Here is a 21,243-nt window from a genome sequence, read left to right as displayed (position 1 = left end):
TTGAACTTAAATCACTTTGCGAGGGGAACATGTTTGCCATTAGGATCAATCATTCATTGGCATGTCACAATAAGTTCGCCTGCAAGTCTTTGGTGTCTTTATTACTATTCATATTGACTTGATGACATAGACAACATGGCTAGATTGTGTGCTTGACAAGGCTCAGCAATTCAATAGGGGAAACAATACACGCAAGTCAAGTCCTTTCTTCTCTTTATTATTATTTATGTTAGTATACATAATTAGCATCATTATTTCTGTGAGAGTGGGTGCTGTATTAAGATGCCTCTAGGGTAGAACTGAACCCAATACCTCTTTCCTGGGAGGCAAGGGCACTGCCGCTGGGCTATAGCCCAGGAGGCAAGTATACATAATTCTTATTACCTCTTCCCTTTGAGGCCAGGATGCTACCACTGAGACTAAAGCCCAGGAGGCAAGTATATATAATTATTATGATTATGTATACTAGTGGGATGCCCTTGTCAATGGTGTGCATGTACTGTACATCCCCATAGTATACATTTTCATGCACTGTACATCCACAAAGTATACAAAAATGTATATGAGGCAAGCCAATAGTAAAATCATCTCATTTTACATACTTAAATTATAAGTCACTCTGCAATGCAAGAGCCTTGTGCTACCACATGTACTAAATTTGAAATAAGATACAAGGTGGGCACAAAATAGCAGCATACAAGCCCACAAGCCCTCCAAATTTGGGCCTTTACTCACATACCCTCTCATCGAAATGCTGGGGTGCAGCTTTGAACAGGCAAGGGTACCTGTCCATCTGAGAGGTCGAGTGCCCATTCTCTTTGTGTGTAAATGCCCTTCGTTCAAGCACAAAAAAGAGGGCACATGAACTAGGCTCTTCCATCACTGAAAGCAAGAGCTTTTGGAAGTTGGAAAGTTGCACATATCAGCCACATTCCTGATTTCACTTGCTTCACACGATGCATTTCAACATGTTCTAGAGGATGTCCAATTCTGCAAACTATGCGCTGCAAGAATTTGATGTGAAATGTACCCAATTAGAACGCAGATAATTGAGATGATTATCACAAAAATGTTACATGTACTTGTGAGAGCTTACATGGAGAAATCCAGCTTCAGGATCCGATGCATCAGAGTACCCATACACATGAACCGTTGGCAATGGTTGAGTTGCAGGCCAAGTGTGTCGATTGAATGCACCAATGAAAGCATCTGGTCAAAAGGAGGATGCACATTACATTACAGAAAGACCTATAAACTTCTTAAACCGTATTTAATAATAATAATAATAATAAGACTAGGATTTTGCTATTCCTATTCAGCTGAAAATGTGCTTCATTTTCCAGCATTTATGGAAAGAAAATTATCTCATATTACACAAGAAGGGTTGTGACGTCCCTTCCTTTTTCCTGAGCCTTCCCATAAAGATGAGAAATTGTCATCCTACATCCTCATGGTACCCCAATCTCTTCCATTCTCATCCACAGGCTTCTACAGAAAACAGTATCGAAGGCTTTTCCCCTTGCCATTAAGACCACTTTCCTTTACAAGTACCTGAATGGTAACAAAATGACTGGGCAGAGGGTAGAGTCCTGCTTGTCCATCCCATACGTTCAGCACATTAGCAGAGATTTTGCTCCACAATGGTGAAGCTGAAACTTTTTTGCCATGGAACATCCCCATTATGGTTCTGTACTTCGTGAACTAATTTCTGTCACCCGCAAAGGATCGGTTCTACCCCATTGTCTCGTCAATCCATGTGAAAGCTTTCCAGCTTGATTAGATCATGTATTCAAATTGATATTTGTTCTCCTGACCGTTTCACTAACTCAGATCACAACTTTCAAAAAAAAACCACCATGCATGAACTCCAACATTGGCTCCGCATATCGAGAGTTAAAAAGCTGCCTGATCGAGTTAAAAGTTACCCTTGATGCCCTCTTTCCTTCCTGCTGGCATGTCCCCAAAATCTTCTTGGGTGTGCTGCTAACTGTGTGGGCTTGTAATCACATGGGAAAGAAGCATTTGCTGATTGTAAAGCACTTGTTGGCACTAGTTGAGATAGCAGCTCGTCTTGCAGACCACTCTCTCTCTTGATGTGTTTCAAAGCATAGCATCACGTGTCCTGCCATAGTTTGATGCCTTCTTTAAGTCCATCCCAAAAGGTCGGTGTTCCCTTACATGGGACAATCTGCTGCTCTTCCTGTGTGCCTCCATTACATTAGGCTTGGACCAATTATCTGAATATAGTGTGAGGTCGAAACCAAACAAGACAATCCACGACAAACAACACTTGCAACAAGTAAGAGCATACTCAAACCACACTCTTCCCCCCTAAGGCTGTCATGCATGTGTTCTCTCCTGTGCCTGGCCATGATTGCACACTATTCATAATAAGCATCTGTGTCCTTTACCACATTCATGACGTTTCCACGACTTTCCCCCTCTCTGAGACAGACCTCTAAGCACTATATTCTTCGCCCTTTTCTGCTTCTCCGCTTCCTCATGCAATGGTTGCCTTCATATCATCCATCACAGATGAAGGCGGCGATTATACCATTGGTGATTGCTTGCATCCACTTGGCCAATTAGATAGATAAATTATATAAGATGCATACATACATACATACAACATACACAATTTTTTGTGGGGTAATACGTTATATTACTAGTGGGAAACCTCCAAGTGGAGGAGAAAACCCACAATCAAAATACAGAAAACATGTCGTAAGTTACAAGCCCAGCTGTCCAACTTTGGGACAGCTAACATTCAAAACAATCAAAGAACACTTGTAGCTGATGGTGCAAGGGAAGATCTCCAAGGTCAAAAGAATCCTAAAAGAGATAAAAGAAGGGATCTCCTTAAGAAAACAAAGCACGGAATATCTTATGTGGCAAAGATCAACTGATTCCTTGCATGATAAATGGACCATAGGGGCCAAAATCTAGTCCATGCAATGAAAGTATCAAATTCTGGCAAAGTGGGGGAAATGCTACCAAATAGTCAAAAAAATTTGCCAAAAGATCTACCCACAAATCTCACACGAAGGCGTCCTGACAATCTGTCTAGAATAGCAGGGGCAAGACCATAGAAGATGACATACTATCTCACGTGGATGTGAAAACCTTCTACAAGATGCAGGAGCAAAATGTCTTTTGGTCAAGAAACTGCCAACCAGTAAAGCACCAATGAGGCATCTCCAGAAGGCTTTCTGTTTGAGGGGTAATTTACTCTTCCAGACCTTCGAGAGAGACACCCTCCACTAGCCAGAAGGCTTGTTTATGTGCCATAGTGAATTTCCATTCCCATCTCTGGCACAAACCCGAAGTCCAATGATCACTAGATGGGCTTGGGACTAGTACTACCGAAATGCGAAGGTGAGACACCTGAAGGGCTAGCCCCCCACCTTCCTCCTCGTAAGCCATGACAAGCTCAACCTCAGTGGCCCAGACAGTGCCCCATGAAATGGTGTGGGTTGAGATCTTGTCCATCGTGAAAATGCGAAGGAAACGATGGCAAACCTGTTGAGCCTTCGGCCAATTCCAAAGACAAAGTCACTGAGACTCCTGAGGGTGGCCGCACCTCGGACAAGCGGCTGGTCGACCACCAATGGCCAACCACGTGCCAGCCCAAACTCCTGTGCGCCTGTAGCCAAAGAAAGAGGGTGTTCTTTCGAAGCCGAAAACTGTCCAAGAGCCTGTTCCTTCCGTCAGGTGTGGCGGGTCGTGTCACGTGCCCATCCTCTGCGTGGGGATGTTGGGACCCATCCCTCAGGTCATGCACAGCAGGATGGTGATGCTTTGGATCATAGTGGTGAGACCGTTGGATCATCCGTGGAGAAGGATGGCGCCTCAGGCCAGGATGACTTTGTTGAGTCCTCCCTACTTGGGCAGGGCAGTTTGCAGGATGTACAGGGCTTGAAAGATTATGCAGATAAACAATAGAATGCACAACAAGATGTATCAGGTCACGGTGCCTTGCATGGCAATCATGTATCTCGCACGTATGCAAACACTGTGCAGAGTCCCGGACATGGGAATGACAATGGAATTTGTCCCAAAGATTACCCCCTCCTTCAGCATTATGAGAGGAGGGCTCCGCCCCGGCCCAGCGTTTGCTTCGGTCATAGGTCAAAACTCCATCTTGTCCATGATGGCATGTGCGGGCCCTAGGGGGGCTTCCCACCCGTAGTAGGGAGCGCCTTGTGAAGGACCAGCTCCATCAAGCTGTCATAGGTGGAAATATGGATGTACTTTTGATGCAGGAGCACAAATTGGATAGGCTCTAATGCTGCAAAACTGGGAAGTTTCTTTCGGGCTTTACCTTTTGGTTTGGGGCAGTTGAAACCAAAGGAGGTCTTTGCATTTCAGTTGCAGCTTCCCTCTTTCCTCATGTTGTTGGATCTTGTGTTATTATACCTGCTAGGGCTCAGTGGATTATGATCATGCATGAGGGTCAAAAGTTAGGCATCCTGAATATCTATGCACCTAACTTGAGAGGTGAAAGGGTGGCCTTTTGGGACACCATCACAGGGCTCCTCCCCGAGGTTGATCATTGGATAGTTGGAGGAGATTTCAATATGGTTGAGCTGCCTTCCGACAAAAAGGGTGGCCGTGAGGGCAGAATTCACCCCTTGGAGCGTGCCTCATGGGAGAGATTTACACTCTTCTTATATGGCAGGGATTGTTGGACAGAGGATGACTTCCAAAGGGGGAATGATTGCATTTTTGCACGGCTGGATAGATTCTATGTGGATGATTGGGCCCTCGATAGGGGGGGCACTATCACTATTATGCCTGGCACCACCAAATCAGATCTCTGCCCTGTTGTTCTTTGTCTCAGGGAACCTGGGACTCAGAATGCCTCCCCTCGTGTTTGCATCCCTGATTCTCTTTATTTGGATGCAGAGACCTCACTTGTGATCAGAGAGATTTGGAGGTCATGTGATGATCCTGACCCTCACCACAGGGTTACCAAGGCTCCGGACAGGACAAGCCAGCCCTATCAGTCTGTTGCGTAGGCCAAGAAACACGAGATCTTGGAAAAGGAGAGAGCTATCAGACGGAGGATTGCGGCGCTTAAGAGGGAACATGCGAAGCATCCTCATTCTCCTTGTATTTCAGATCTTTTATCTACAGTCAGAGCTGAGCTGCAGGTGGTCTTGGATAGGCGTTCTGAGTTCTCGTTTCATGCTACTGAGGCATTCTAGGTACAGATGGGTGGCAGATACAACACACAATTCTTCTCCTCACATAGACCTACCCACAGTAGCAGGGAATCTGTCAGGTGTTTGCAGGACTCGGTGGGAATGATTCAGACTGAACCGGATATGGTGAGGAGTATTGCCTCGGATTTTTATCGGATTTTATTGTCTGCAGAGGCACCCTCTCTGCACAGAGATGTTGCACAGCAGAAAGTTTGGGAGTGCATGTCCAAACTCATTATAGATGATATATGTTCCTCTCTCAATGCTCCTTTCTCAAAGGATGAATTGAGGCTGGCTTTGTTGGTTCTCCCAAAAGGAAAATGTCCTGGGGATGATGGTCTCTCCCCATCTTTCTTCATTCAGTTTTGGGATCACATTGGGGATGAGATCAATCTTGCCTTGCAGGAGATGTGGTGTACAGGTATGATGCCACCCCATCTTATGGAGTGTCCACCTTATCCCAAAAGGTGGGGATAAGACCAACCTCAGGCAATGGAGGCCGATTACGTTATTAGGTTCTACATATAAAATCCTAGCTAAGGCTCTGAGCATGAGGCTGCAACCGGTCCTCCAAAGGATCATTCATGACACACAGAATGGTTTTCTCCAAGCAAGGAGTATTTTTTATAGCATTTTTTCATTTTGGGAAGCTGTTGAGTGGGCTAAAGCTAGTCACCAACCCCTTGCCATCCTTCCGTTGAATTTTGAAAAAGCATACGACAGAGTGGATTGGGGTTTTTTGGAAGGCACAATGGCACATATGGGATTCTCCCAGGATTGGATCGGAGGGGTCTCTTGCCTTTATAGGGAAGCCCATAGCACGGTTTTGGCCTATGGGGGAGATGGGGTGAGCGCTTTCAAATTTCTCGCTCGGTGCGGCAGGGTTGTCCCCTTCCTCCCCTACTTTTTCTCATTGTGGCAGAGGCCATGAGCAGATTTCTTCGGGCCACCCCAGGTGTCACGGGTCTCAGATTGCCTTTATGCACAGAGGATGAGCTTGTGGATTCAGAGTTAGCATATGACACCGTGATGTTTCTGGAGGCCTCACATGCTTGTCTTTGTGCTTTTCGGACAGCCCTAGATATGTTTTGTTTGGCTGTAGATGCCAACATAAATTGGCACAAGTCTGTCGGATTTTGAGTAGCATGAGGGCGGATTGAATATCATTGACCCAGAGGTGCAGTGTAAGGCGTTGCTTTGCAAGTTGATTGTCCAAGGATTTCTTCCTAGCACTCAACCTTGGAAGGACTTTCTCATGCAATAGGTTATAAGATGCACTCCAGTCACGAGTGGCGACTCGCTCTACAGCTCACGGTTCATCTTTTCTGAGGCAGATCACCGCCCCTCCTCCCCTCTGGTTAGGTCCCTTCTTCATGCCTCAGAGTGCATGAGAAGTTTTCTAGTTCATATACCTCCTCGGTCAGTTGAGGAGGCTTACAAACAGCCCATTTTGTGGAATGATTTGATCGTGGATGAGCATGGTACATCTCTTGGCGCTGCCACACATATCCATTGGGTTGCTTGGGAGATGTTTTTCCCTTCTGTCTTGGAGTGGAAGAGGTTTAAGAGCCTCACGGATGATCAGAGGGTTGGCATTACTCAGCACTTGAGGGGAGCTAGTCAGAGGATTATGCAAATTGATGCAGCCATACCCAACCATTGGGTTACAAGGGCTTTTCTGGATAGATCTCCTCACTTGTGGTTTGGGGTTTTTTCAAGGACCGGGGTTCCTCTGCAGATAATGGGTCTCCCCTCGCCAGGGAAGGGTGAAGTACCAGTTTTCTTTTCTGTTCACGATGGGTGGCAGTTGGAGAAATGTGTGGTGCAAGTTTACCTACCTTTCTATAGCTACACTATGAGGAATGCCAGGCATCTTCTCTTGGGACGGATTCAAAGAGTCCCTACCCTTAGACCTCATTGGGAGTCCTATGGTATTACCTCTGACATTCAGGAGAGGCTAGCTCGCTTTCACTCAGACTCAGGGTACATGTTCACGCCATTCACAGCCTCAGCATCGGCGATGTATGATATCTTATATCCCTCTTATGGCACTGGATGGAGACACAGGAGAGGCTAGCTCGCTTTCACTCAGACTCAGGGTACATGTTCACGCCATTCACAGCCTCAGCATCGGCGATGTATTATATCTTATATCCCTCTTATGGCACTGGATGGAGTTAGACATAGATCTGCATAGCATGCTTGTACTACCCCTTCAGCATATAGAGATGCATCTTGCCTTAGCACTCCATCCACATCCCCACCCCCCCTTATATTGTTTGTATATGGGCTCCACCGATCCATGATGATTCACAGTTGTATCCAGACACATGCACACTTTTTCTTTTCTTCCGATGACCGGAAGAACACAGTTGTATTATTTTTTGTCTCATAGGCCGACTTTGGCCTCTCGTAGACGTTAATATATCTTTCTTTCTTTCTTTCTCTCTTTGGTTTTTGGAGGATAAGCTGGCTGTTGTGCTGCTGCAAAGAATACAGGCGCCTGCAGGATCTTCTTCTTCTTCTCTCTCCTTTGCTTTTGGCAAGAAGCTGACTGTCAGCTGAGAAGCGTGGACTATAGGAGGGGAACACAAGGTTGGACAGCAGGTTCTCTCACAGGTTTTCTCTCTCCCGGCTGCAAGACAAGAGGGCAGGACTGAACGGGGCTTTTTCTCGCGTCTCTTCTCTCTTGTGAAAAGTGACACAAGGACTGTAAGTTTCTCTCTCTCTTTGTGAGCAGGTGGGACTGCAGGAGGTGTCATATTGAGTCTCTCTTTTCCCTGGCTCGTGACTATTCTGGAATCGTTTCTCTGGCCCTTTGTAAGAGGAAGGGTTTGGCAGTTCAGAGGGTGGAAACAAGGCAAGATTGTGGACTGATTTGGAAGAGTTTGTGGACTGTATTCATGGCTGAGTTTGTGGCTATGTGCATGGTTCAGTCAGATGCATATTCAAGGCCTCAAGGATGCATTGACTTAGCAGATTAGAGGAGATAACACTGTGGTGTTCTTGGGACACAAAGCTGTGTGTAACCTCTATGCTAAAAGGTCCAGAGGATTGGCAGATTGGACTTGCAGACATACGAGCCATGAATGGCCATGTAATCATTTAAACTTTTCCATTGAAATTGGTAAAGAAATACCAAAAGGGGCGCCAAGCTTTGGGGCCAACAAGTGTCGTTCTCTTTCATGTGTTGGAGCACTCTAGATCCCATAATTGTTTTATTGGCTGGACTACAATTGGATTGGGTGACTACTAGTCTACCGCACTTTGGTTTCTACCAAAGGCCGGTTTCAGAGAGAGTGGGATCACGGTCTATTCTTCATTTCCACTCATATGGGACCTTGTTGGCAACACAAGGCATCATCATGGGTACTAAAAATAAAAATCAAAGTAATAAGAGCTGAAATGTCAGATCAAGTGTCCAACTCTCATATCACCCTCATATCCCACATAGGACGCTGCAACATGGCACCCAATGTAGTAAAGCTAGGCCAGCAAGAGAAAGTCCTGTGGTGGTAGGAGATGATGGCCCTAATCCTCTTGTAGAGAGAGAGAGAGAGGGAGAGAGAGAGAGAAATGAAATGATATATTAACGTCTCTAAGAGGCCATAATGGCCTATGAGACCAAAACTGAGAGTACATCTGAAGTTGGTGTCTCGTCAAAGAGAACAACTAAATGAGACTAAAAAGTATAATAAACTGATTGTCTTACAGTTATAAAAACAGAATTGTAAGACTTCGAGATGATACTGAGTAGAAAATACTGGAAAATGTATATTAGGTAGATCCATGTATGCTGATCAGTTGAAGTGTTGCCCTCTCCTTAGATCAAGTATCTCCGCCATGGAGCTGTCTAGAATGGAGAGGTCGTAGAAGCGAGGTAGGCGCCTCCGATGCCGAGCAATAATGGCTCTGATCTGGCGATGGTGAGGCTACTGTGGTCGGGATCCTGGTGGGCGTGGCCAACAAGCACGACATAAGATGACTGCTCTATTAGTGGTGACTCCCTAGGAGCGTGGTCGGTGCCCTGATGGCCCAATGGAGAAGGTATCAGGAGGTGTGTGGACTGGGTTGCTGGTGTTGGTGCCGAAGAAATCTGTCAGGGTCCTCTGTCTAGGTACATCATGGCTCGGTCTCCTGTCTGCCAAGAGGGTCTCTCTGTGTCACCTGAGCTCAAGTAGGATCAATCCTAGGCATCTCTAATCCTCAAACTCCATGACCCTGCGTAACGGCCCAAAACCCTCTCGAAAGAGGCAAGGATATCTCCCTCGGATCTCAAAACCCTCTCAGAAGAGAGAGAGAGAGAGAGAGAAGAAAGAAAACTATATTAACGTCCTTTAGAGGCCACATCTGACCTATATGACTAATCAGATACATTCATGTGATTACATTCCACTTCGGGGGCAACAAAATGAAAATAGAGATAAAACTAGAAATAGTTCAAATTCCCTAAATGACCGTAGGAGAATCCTAGATAACATGAAGGATTTCTCTAGCAGCTACTCTTCATTACTACCATGTTTGGTTGTCCTAAAAACCCTCTCAGAAGAGAGAGAGAGAGAGAGAGAGAGAGAGAGAGAGAGAGAGAGTAAGTTATATTAACATCTACACAAGACCTCAAGGGGGGCCTATGAGACCAAAAGAAATACAATGGTACCATGAATATACTAAGCCATGGAAAGTTGAAAGAAAAAGTAAAATGAAAACATCTGATAGTACATGTGATCAAAAGATGATCCTGTGTAGAGTCACATATGTTGTGATCAGCTAATGACGATACCCGCCTCGGCCAAAGAGAGAGAGAGAGAGAGAGAAATGAAATGAAATGATATATTAACCTCTTCAGAAGGTCAAAATGACCTATGAGACCAAAAAGGTTACAACAATTGGTGGATCTGATACATTGTCTGTGTAAGAAAAGCTAAAAACAACTAAACAACTGATTGAAACTTAAACAACTATGAGGAAAAGTACGGTACTAGGAGCTCCTAATGGATAACATCTGGGAGGAAAACTCCAGCAACAAAGGTAAGCATCATACACATCACTATCCAAAGATGTCTCTCATCAGTCGATGGCGGATATCCTCAATGTCCTCCATGGTGAGTACTCTGACTGGACGTCTCCCATCCCGTGCTATTATGGTCCTGATCCTTTGTTGTAGTCTCCACCAGTGTCGAGATGGGCCTCTCATCTTGGGGCACCTGGACCGCCCCAGCTCTATAGCCCGATCAATCAGTGTACCTCTGGTGCGGCTATACTCTAGGCTAGCTGCAATGCCTGCTGGCCTGATTGCTCAATCTCTGGTCAAAAGAAGTCTGTAATCTGCCTCTATAGGCGTCTCTCCCTCTCTGATCCCCTCCCTCTCAAGAGACCCTCTCTATGTCTACGCAGCTCCAGCAAGTATAATCCAAGGCATCTCTGACCCTCGTATCTCATGACTCTAGAAAGTGGTCTGAAACCGTCTCTAAACAGGCAGTGAAAACCGCCTCGTATCTCATAATATACTGGATAGTGACATATGTAATGTAACTCTGTCTCTGGCTCCATCTGGCACAGCTGACAAATCCTGGCCTCAACTGGTACTCCTCTGAATCTGCCAATCTCAATCTCTAGCTGGTGTGAGGATGTGCGCATCTGACCAATAGCACACCGTACCCCATGAGAAAGATGAGTATCCATGTAGCTGGGTCTAATCACAAACCCATCCTCCGTGAGCTGGAGAAGATGATCTCTATAGAAAGCCATCTTCGTACCAAGCTCGTGTGTCGGCTGTATCCATGTCCTCCTAGTGTCCAACTGAGTCAAGTCCTGCCTGATAAGTCTGGTAATCTCTGCCCGTGTGAGAGAGAGGGAGGGTGCATCCAGGGAGTACTGAAATGGAGGTAGCCTGTCCATACTAAAGCCATGCAGTTGGAACCAAGCTGTCATCTGTGCATACCAACATGATCCGTCTCCTTGTGATGCCAACTGTCATGAAGACTCCAGGGCTAAGCAAGCATATCTGTCTCTAGGGAGAGCCCAAGTCCTATGTATAAAGGAGACTGATCGAGTGAGTGCCTCTACTGCCAATGGGGGGGCAGCCATCTCTGCACGGATAATATCATGTGGTACGGAGGCCTTGGCCCTAATCATCCGGGAAATCATAGAAACCAAGGGCCTCTCCATACGTCTCCATCCATCACTGCTACCAGCTCGGCTTGATCCACTGAGGGTCCCCATATCTCCACTCCATACAGCATGGCTGAAGTGACCAAAGTGTCAAAGAGCCAGAGCTTTGTTCGAGGTTCCTGAAACTGAACCTGCGAACACATCCTCTCTAGTCTCCCCAATGCTGCATAACTTCTAAAGGCCAAAAAACGGCCTATGAGACAAAACTTGTGTACATCATCATCATGTCTCAACGGACATCAAATGGATACAAAATGGATACAAAAGAAAAAAAAGTACAAAGTACTCTATAATGTGGAGATAAATCTAATACAGGGCTCTGGTTAACTACTGTGGGGTGAGTGGGAGGGAGGGAGGGAGGGTAAATACATCCAATAAAGCATCTAGCTCCAACCAGTGCCAATGAATGAGTGTAGGATGTCATACATCAGATTAGGGGCAAGATATCTCCCAATCTGTGCTAGATCAATTTGGGGTCTGTCCTCTCTGCTATGTCTCCTCAAGATTTCATCAATCTGTGTCTAGTGGAGACCTGGGGGGCGAGGGCCAGGTGGGCGGGGGCGTCTCCTGGATAGTAGCTCTCTTGCTCGGGCTGATGTCACTCCTCTTGTAGTAGATGTAGATATAGTGCGTCTCCGAGTGACCCAGGTTTGGACCGAAGGAGTTGTGGAGAGAGAGAGAGAGAGAGAGAGAGAGAGAGAGAGAGAGATGCCCAAACCAGCTCGTGAGAGCACAAAGTATTACTTTAAGAATAGAGCACCCTTGTACAAAAGAGAAGGAAGAACAGAGGAGAAGCAAGTGCAAAAAAAATTATTTCCAGAAAAATCAGAGAAAGAAGGCTTGTGCTAAGAAATTAAAATATGGGCTACATAACTAATGAAGATGGTGCCATATGTTAAGCATTGATTGCTCTGTCAAATATGATGGATTTTCACATAATTGACTAAAACCATGGTTCCTATACATGAACAATCAACCCTTGGGGCAGTAGAATAGTACCTAAGATTGTCTCTCCAATTGTCGGGGAACTCAATACCACTTGAGTCATGAGCACAGGCTTTTCAAAAGCCAGCATCTTTCTTAAGAACTCACCGCCATCCAGATTGTACAGCTGCAAGCAAAATATCATGCTGTAAACATGAGAATCCACATCCATGGTATTGAAAGCAAATCTTAAAACACTTCCAGATCTAAAAATATGATGGTGGTGGTGGTTGAATGGTTGGGAGTGATAGTGTGACATGACTGATTCATTATCACAAAACCAAATTGCTTAAATAAGGACCCCTGACATCTACATATAACACAATAGTAACCATATTATCTTCCATAAGACATTTAAGGCAATAGTAAACATGATGTCTTTCATAAGCAACGCATACAGACTATGGCCTTGCTTTTCAGAAGTTTTTGGTCTCTAAAAAGCGCATCTATCTTGGTGATCCAGGGTGCCTATTTAAGAACATAAATGAGGTATCTATAATATTGTGTGAGTTCCATGTCATAGGAGGTGGTCATTTCTCAAGGTAGCTGCCTGCAGAATCCTTCTGCAGAACTCTTGTGGCCAATGCATAGCAAGGATATGGGGGTTGATTCACTTAGAGAGCTAGAACAAATCCCCCTCCCCTGTTTCTCTTCTCTCTAACCTGACTGAAGGTTGGCTGATGATATCATAGCCTTGGTATATTAGATTCAAATTTGTAGAAGCTTTTGCTAAGGAGAATTGCATTTTAGAATGTTTAGAATTTATCTCCTCTCTTTTTGAGGTCCATTTCAAAGCCCTTGCACTTAGTTTCTGGTTATGCATAGAATAACTAAGAGGTCGAGGATACGGAGTAGAGTAACTATTCGTCCATTTGATACCCACAGCCTGAAGCGGAGTAACCAGTCATTATGTATTAAGTTTCTCTGCTGCTGGGAATGCAAGTGTTTGTACAGATCAGAGACATGCGTACCGATTCAAAGCAGTGCGTATGTGCATACCGATTCAGAGCAATGAATACGCTATGCTGATCCAAAAGAAGAGTACATTGTACCGATTTAGATGAATGATTACAAATATCAATCTACTGAGGGAAACCGGAAGACAAGTGCATTTGTTTAGCCAGCTAAAGATGAGTACATTTGTGTTATGTACCTAACACTAATCCTCAGGATTCGGTCCTAATCTGAGCAAGGTTGGGGAGCCCTGAGATAAGGGGGAAGGCTATAGGCAGGTTACAGGTGTCTAGGGTTCATTATTATTGATAATCCACTACTACTGCTACTGTAAATAACAGGAAAGGTCTTAGGAGGGGAAGTATGTTATGTACCTAGCACTAATCTTCGGGATTAGGTCCTAATCTGGGCACTGTTGGGAAGACCAGGCTGCAGGCAGGTTACAGGTGTACCTAACACTAATCCTCGGGATTCGGTCCTAATCTGGGCAGGATTGGGGAGCCCTGAGATAAGGGGGGAGGCTACAAAAAGGTTACAGGTGTCTAGGGTTCATTATTATTGGTAATCCACTACTGCTGCTGTAAATAACTTCCTAGAGAGGAAAGGTCTTAGGGGGGGAAAAATGTTATGTACCTAGCACTAATCTTTGGGATTAGGTCCTAATCTGGGCAAGGTTGGGGAACCCAAGCTGCAAGCAGGTAGGTTACAGTGGCTAGGGTTCATTATTATTGATAATCCATGGTTACTGGCTATTAACGCACTTCTTCTGCGACTGTTCCCATCCCTCTTGCTGTCCATTCTGAATTTCTTGTTCATACTCTTGTGACTATACCCTTCTATTTTTCGTCTTTTGTTCAACTTTTTGTTGCAAGAAGGCGATGCACTCAATTGAGATGGAGTAACACATCTTTGCAACCATCCTTGGAGTACCCCAAGGCTAGGCTATGGAAAGCTCATTAGGGAAGTAAAAATGATTATATCTTGTTACTTCTGATTAGAAAAACCATATTCACTTATATAGCATGGCCCCTTTTCACACTACACTTATTATTGTGCATGCCCATGGGCTTTAGCCCATAGTCCAAATTATTTAGGCATTATTTACATGGCCCATGGCCTCTACATTACAAACTATCCTCACTCAAATAGGTTTCGTCCTCGAAACCATATGAGTGTAGGCATCATAAGAGAGCCACGTAGCATCAATGACATCCATGAATTTGCAAATTCTGAATGATGTCAAATCTGTCCCAAAACTGCACATTAAGTACTACTCAAGGCTCCAAAATCGCTCATCACGAATTGGCACCAAAACAGCTGGGGAGATGTGATGTGCAGGACCTTATTGAGGACCCCTAGATTCGTCTAGTCAGAGTTGTTGGCAGGTTAGGTAAGCACGTCTTTGTTTAAAATTTATCTCCTCTCTTATTGAGGTCCATTTCAAAGCCCTTGCACTTAGTTTCTGGTTATGCATAGAATAACTAAGAGGTCGAGGATACGGAGTAGAGTAACTATTCGTCCATTCGATACCCACAGCCTGAAGCGGAGTAACCAGTCATTATGTATAAGTTTCTCTGCTGTTGGGAATGCAAGTGTTCGTACAGATCAGAGACATGTGTACCGATTCAAAGCAGTGCGTATGTGCATACCGATTCAGAGCAATGAATACGCTATGCTGATCCAAAAGAAGAGTACATTGTACTGATTTAGATGAAAGATTACAAATATCAATCTACTGAGGGAAACCGGAAGACAAGTGCATTTGTTCAGCCAGCTAAAGATGAGTACATTTGTGTTATGTACCTAACACTAATCCTCAGGATTCGGTCCTAATCTGGGCAAGGTTGGGGAGCCCTGAGATAAGGGGGAAGGCTATAGGCAGGTTACAGGTGTCTAGGGTTCATTATTATTGATAATCCAGGTTACAGTGGCTAGGGTTCATTATTATTGATAATCCATGGTTACTGGCTATTTACGCACTTCTTCTGCAACTGTTCTCATCCCTCTTGCTATCCATTCTGAATTTCTTGTTCATACTCTTGTGACTATACCCTTCTATTTTTCGTCTTTTGTTCAACTTTTTGTTGCAAGAAGGCGATGCACTCAATTGAGATGGAGTAATACATCTTTGCAATCATCCTTGGAGTACCCCAAGGCTAGGCTATGGAAAGCTCATTAGGGAAGTAAAAATGATTATATCTTGTTACTTCTGATTAGAAAAACCATATTCACTTATATAGCATGGCCCCTTTTCACACTACACTTATTATTGTGCATGCCCATGGGCTTTAGCCCATAGTCCCAATTATTTAGGCATTATTTACATGGCCCATGGCCTCTACATTACAAACTATCCTCACTCAAATAGGTTTCGTCCTCGAAACCATATGAGTGTAGGCATCATAAGAGAGCCATGTAGCATCAATGACATCCATGAATTTGCAAATTCTGAATGATGTCAAATCTGTCCCAAAACTGCACATTAAGTACTACTCAAGGCTCCATAATCGCTCACGAATTGGCACCAAAACAGCTGGAGAGATGTGATGTGCAGGACATTATTGAGGGCCCCCAGATTCGTCTAGTCAAAGTTGTTGGCAGGTTAGGGAAGCACGTCTTTGTTGACCCCGCACATCCCCCCCCCCCCCCCCCCCCCCCCCCCCCCCCCCCAGGGATGATCACAGAGAGTGTTAGCCTTTGGTTGTATGGTGCTGCCCTATCAGACATTTGCCTTGGGACCCCGGTGAGTGGGAGTGGAAGCATGCTAGTAACCCTGTGAAAAGCATGCCTTTTTTCAGTTATACAGTGCGGAATGCCAGACATCTTATCTTGGGACACATTCAGAGTGTCCCTACTCTTAGACCCCATTGGGAATCTTACGGCATTTCGACTGACATTCAGAGGGTATTTTGGCGAAGATTGTGGCATTCTTATAGGAAGCCACAGATTTCCTCCTTTATCTGGGTTTCTCTTCATGGTGGTCTGGCCACCAATCAATGGAGGTCTGTAACTGGTGCTTGCCTAGCATGCCCTAGATGTACAGGAGTTTCGGAGTCAGTTTACCATTGTTTATGGGAATGCAGGGAAGCACAGAGGGTTTGGTCTACGATTGCACACCTCTTTGGTAGGATTAAGAGGGATGCTATCATTTCTTTTGGTTCTATCATTTGGTTGACACAGTCTGGGCCTCAGCTAAGATTCGAGGGGACTGACAGGAGCTTGGCCATTATGGTTAGGCAAGGAGTTGCTCGGTAGTGTTGTCTTTAGGATTTGCCACTTTCACACTTTGTCCCTCCGGCACAGAGGTTGGACAGCTCTTGGGAGATTATTGCTAGCATCTCAGCCTGGAATATCTGGAAGGCTAGATGCACCGAGGCCATTGAGGGTACTCCAATTCTTGTTTCTTAGTGTCTTTGCAGAGATTTGGAGTGATATTATTCACACCATTATGGCTACTTGGGCCAGAATCCAGGGATCTTCGAGGGCTACGGAGAGGAAGCGCAGCCAGTTTATGAGACAGTGGGACATTGGTATCTTTTTCACATCCTCTCATTCGGGACCCTATTGGCAGCACAGGGCTCCTGATTGGTTGAGATCTCCACCTTGCTTGGTGTGAAATCTCCATTTTGTAAAAAATTTTCATACTTAGTAGAAGTCTCCTTTCTGGGAAAAAAAAAAAGTATGTACCGGAGAAGGTGTTGGGAACACGAGAGAAGGTACTTCGCAACCGCATGGTTGAGTACCTCATCAAATGGAAAGGATTGCCAGATGAGGAAGCTTCATTGCAGCCCGCTTCCATATTAGAAGGACATAGAGAGTTCGTGGGTGCATAACATGAGATCTTTGGATGCAAACAATGGGGTGAATGCTTGCTGGAATTTTCAGACATAACCATTTCGGACACTTCATTGATGGCATCATGGGCATGGCATGGCATGGCATGGCTAAGATATCTTATGGTAGTGCACCATTGATGGGCTGTTTTGGTGCCAATTCGTGGCGATTTTGGAGCCTTTAGTACTTAATGTGCAGTTTTGGGACAGATTTGACATCATTCAGAATTTGCAAATTCATGGATGTCATTGATGCTACATGGCTCTCTTATGATGCCTACACTCATATGGTTTCGAGGACGAAACCTGTTTGAGTGAGGATAGTTTGTAATGTAGAGGCCATGGGAGGCAATTCCTCATGTACTTGCACCATCGGTCCCACATAAGCCTTCAGGTGTGATACATGAAATACATCATGTATTTTTGTGGTGGATGGAAGCAACAATTGATATGCAACTTCTCCAACCCTTCTCACCACTCGGTAAGGACCATAATATCAATGGGCAAGCTTAGTGTTAGTATTGTCACCACAATGCATGTTTTGCCTCGGCGGAAACCCTAACCCTAATTTTCAAGATTGTCAGAATGAAGATCTGTTCATGTCATCACAAAGAGCTCGTTGAGAGAAGCAACTTTGGCTCTTACAAGATCTTCGAATTCAAAGTGGTTTGAGAAATTTTTAGTTGGATGACTTTTTGCATAAAAAGTCAATAAAGTTGCTTTTCGGTTGCTTTTTAAAAGTGCTTTTTTAAAAGTAAAACTTAAGAGGGCTACCAAAACCTATATAACCAAGGCTTGGGGAGGGCTTTGGGCATAACACATCACGTGGATTCATTGAGTGAAGGCCAGAGAAGCTATCACTCTTACATCTTGGGCATATGTGTGTACGGGAGCACTTTGGCTATTTGTTGTGGAGGTTCGGGCTGAAGATGTAACGGCAGATCAACTTCTAGAATAGAAAGAAATACCGCAAGGGATGCCAGTGGTTTTGGGGCCAATGCAGCGTCTTTTTTTTTTTCAAGAAAGAGACTTCTATTAAGTATGAAAAAACATACAACAATCACGGCTATAAGCCGGAATAGAATAGAATTATGTAAGGTGATTTCAACCACTGAGGAGCATCATGATGCCATGAGAGACCTGTGGGACTAGAGGAAAAGAAAATGCCATGGTCCCACTCCCGCATAAATACAACGCGCTTTGCTTGCACGAAACGAGAGGACCCCTGAATACGAGCCCAAGTAGCCATGAGAGTATGGATGATATCACCCCATATAGTACTAATGCACTGAGACCCAAAAATCTAGACACCCTCAAAAGTCTCCGTGCATCTAGCTCTCCAGATTTGCCATGTTGTAATACTAGCAACAATCTCCCAACTAGTGTCAATCCTATATCTAGGGGGCGTATAATCAGAGTGAGAGACATCCTGCAATAAACCATGCTGAGCAATACCTCTACGAATGAAAATAGCAGAGTCTGTACCACTGCCCTCGTAGAAAAGCTACGGACCAGATTGGGAAAGCCAAGCAACTCCTCCCAAGTCACATACATGGCACGTCCAATCAGTTTGCCTAAAAGTTGGGCTATAGAACCCCAAATATGATGTGCAGTGCTGCATCCGCATAAACAATGTTGTACAGTCTCAAAATCTACCGCACATCTCGAGCAGATAGGTGCTACACCAAAAACGGATCTCCACTGATGGTGGGGAGACCATGTAAAAATAACCAAAAGAAATGAGAGATCTGGCTCCTTCTGTATGAATGCCAAAGCCTATGCCAATATTTGCGTTGTATCATTGGAGAGATATCATAGCTCTCCCAATGAGGCCTGAGAGTAGGGATCCTATGCATCTGTCGAGTGAGGAGAAGCCTGGCATTCTGGACCCTGAAATTGAAAAAGGGAAGGCTTTTCAATGGATCGAAGGCATCAATCCACTCCCACTCTCCTGGATCCCACTGAAGATATCTGATATGACTGCCACCATATAGCACAAACACGAAGAGCCCTAAGTCACTATCTAAGGAGAAGGATCAATGAACCAATGCTTCCCCGAACGACCAACAATCCTCACTAGACTAAGCCTGATGATCCCCTGCATGCTACATCTCCTCAATCTCCCTCCAGGCATGATAGAATAGATGATGCAATCTGTAGCCTCCTGGCCTGGGAGAGCAATGACTTGTAGAGGTATGCCTATCCACAAAAAGACTCCCAACCAACTCGGATGATAGTCTCCATGAAAGGTCCCAGAGAACCACTCATACGGAATAGTTGCATCAATCTGATTGATACGTATGCGAGAGCCCCTAAGATGTTGAATGGATGTAGGAGCGCACTAGCTCTATCCCTTTCTCTCTCTCTCTCTTCAAGTTTCAGTTTTTTTAAGTGTTTGTGTGCTAAAGTTTTGTTTACCGCCCATCTGTGGTATTGAAGGCCGGTTTCAAGTATTTCCCTTAAGAGAACCATATCTTGATCTGGGAATCCTCAAAAACACATAATCCCCTTCCTTGAATTCCAATGGTCTCCTATGAGCATCTTCATATTGCTTCATCCTTACTTAGGCATTCTTTATGTTCTCTTTGCATTGTGTAACATGCAATGGAAGTATTCAAGTCTCACACCGCCTTCTGTATCCTGAGTTTCGCAAGTTTAGCAATCCACTTTTATGACTTCAAACTTTAAGAGATTGAGAGAGAGAGAGAGAGAGAGAGAGAGAGAGAGTGATATAGAAATTGTACACCAGATTGGGTCCCGAATTACCCACTGAAGGGCCCCCTATCCCATTACCGGAATAGTATTTGCTTTATTACTTTGAAGAGACTGACGATAAGCCAAACGCAAGATCTCGGAGGACCAAGAGTCGGGCTGAACTGTACACGGCTGTAGAAGCACCAATAATGACCAATCTCGAGCCTATGCACTCTTCCCAATGGAATGAGGGAAGGCTGCAAATCTGAGGCTGAGGTATGGGCTGTTTGGGACTGTTCTAAGCTATGTATGAATGCTGAACATGAATGAATGAATGCGGGTTACCTTCACTGAAGTGCTGTAGCAAAACAATGAATGCGGGTTACCTCCACTGAAGTGCTGTAGCAAAACAATGATGATATGTATGCTAAAAACTGCTCCTATGCAAAAAACTCAGATTTTCTGATGGACTGTGTTACAGGACTCAGTATTTTACCTCTTTTCTTAAGCACTGTGATTATGTTTTAAGCATGTTTAACATTCACTGATCATGTTTTACTCTGTATGTGCATGTGTAAGTTTGTACACGTGTGTGGGTGCAGATACATGCTTGGTGTGTGTGTGTACATGTGTGTGCATGCTCATATGTATATACATGTACATGTGTGTGTGTATGTGTATGTATGTATTTTTGGTATGTTTTTCTTACTGTTTTGCAGGTGCAGCTGAGACCATCTCTCTCTTTTGTTGGGCAGTCAAGGGCAGCCCAAGGGGCTACCCTAGGGCCACCCAAAAGGCAGCCCAAGGGCCCAAGGGCAACCCAAAGAACTGCATGAGGAGCAGCTAAGGGGCAGCCTGGCGGGGCAGCATTGGGGTGGCCAAGGGCAGCGGTTAGAGAGCAGCTTGGTGATGCAACAGCAAGGGCAGCCCTGCAGCGCAACCCAACAGGCCAGGCAGCCTGTTCGGATGACGTGGCACTGCCACGTGGCAGGGGCGCCAGGCTACAGCAGAAAAGGAGAGAGAGAGAGAGAGAGCAGCACTGAAACCTAAAATGCAGAGAGAGAGCAGCGCTGAAACCTAAATGCAGAAAGAGCAGTGCCCAAAATGCAGAAAGAGAAAAGCAGCGTGAAAAATCTCCCGTGTGTGTGCTTTTCAATAAAATAAAAGCGTCCAATGAGAATTCATAAAAAGAGCTGGGCTTTTTAGCCAGAATTTGTATAAAAAGGGGGCCAAGGCCCATTGTAACCCACATGAAAAATTGGGTGAAAGCTTCAAAGAGACTCCCTCTACGTTAAACAAGGAGTTCTCTTCCCAGAAGTTGTACAAAGGCTACGCCGACTTCAAGAGAGAAATAAATACCTGCGGGGGTGCCACGCTTTGGGGCCTATTGGACTCTTGTGCAG

At 44.9% G+C, this 21,243-nt stretch overlaps 1 protein-coding gene across 1 annotated transcript in view; it reads right to left on the bottom strand.

The window, feature by feature from the left end:
- Window positions 1–414: 414 nt before the first annotated feature.
- The window catches only part of LOC147625693 (Met-10+ like family protein), a 74,269-nt gene continuing 53,440 nt past the window's right edge, over window positions 415–21,243 (bottom strand). The window contains exons 7-9 of the mRNA XM_086817200.1: window positions 12,375–12,486; window positions 1,097–1,209; window positions 415–1,004 (exon numbers count right to left, since the gene is read on the bottom strand). Of these exons, the coding sequence (XP_086673326.1) occupies window positions 867–1,004; window positions 1,097–1,209; window positions 12,375–12,486 (363 nt within the window). The 3' untranslated portion in view covers window positions 415–866. The remainder of the gene's footprint in view (window positions 1,005–1,096; window positions 1,210–12,374; window positions 12,487–21,243) is intronic.

The sequence above is a fragment of the Cibotium barometz genome, chromosome 23 (assembly GCF_041138505.1).
Source record: "Cibotium barometz isolate CiBa-2024 chromosome 23, ASM4113850v1, whole genome shotgun sequence".
NCBI classification, from domain to species: Eukaryota; Viridiplantae; Streptophyta; class Polypodiopsida; order Cyatheales; family Cibotiaceae; genus Cibotium; species Cibotium barometz.
This window is presented reverse-complemented; position numbering and strand designations above follow the sequence as displayed.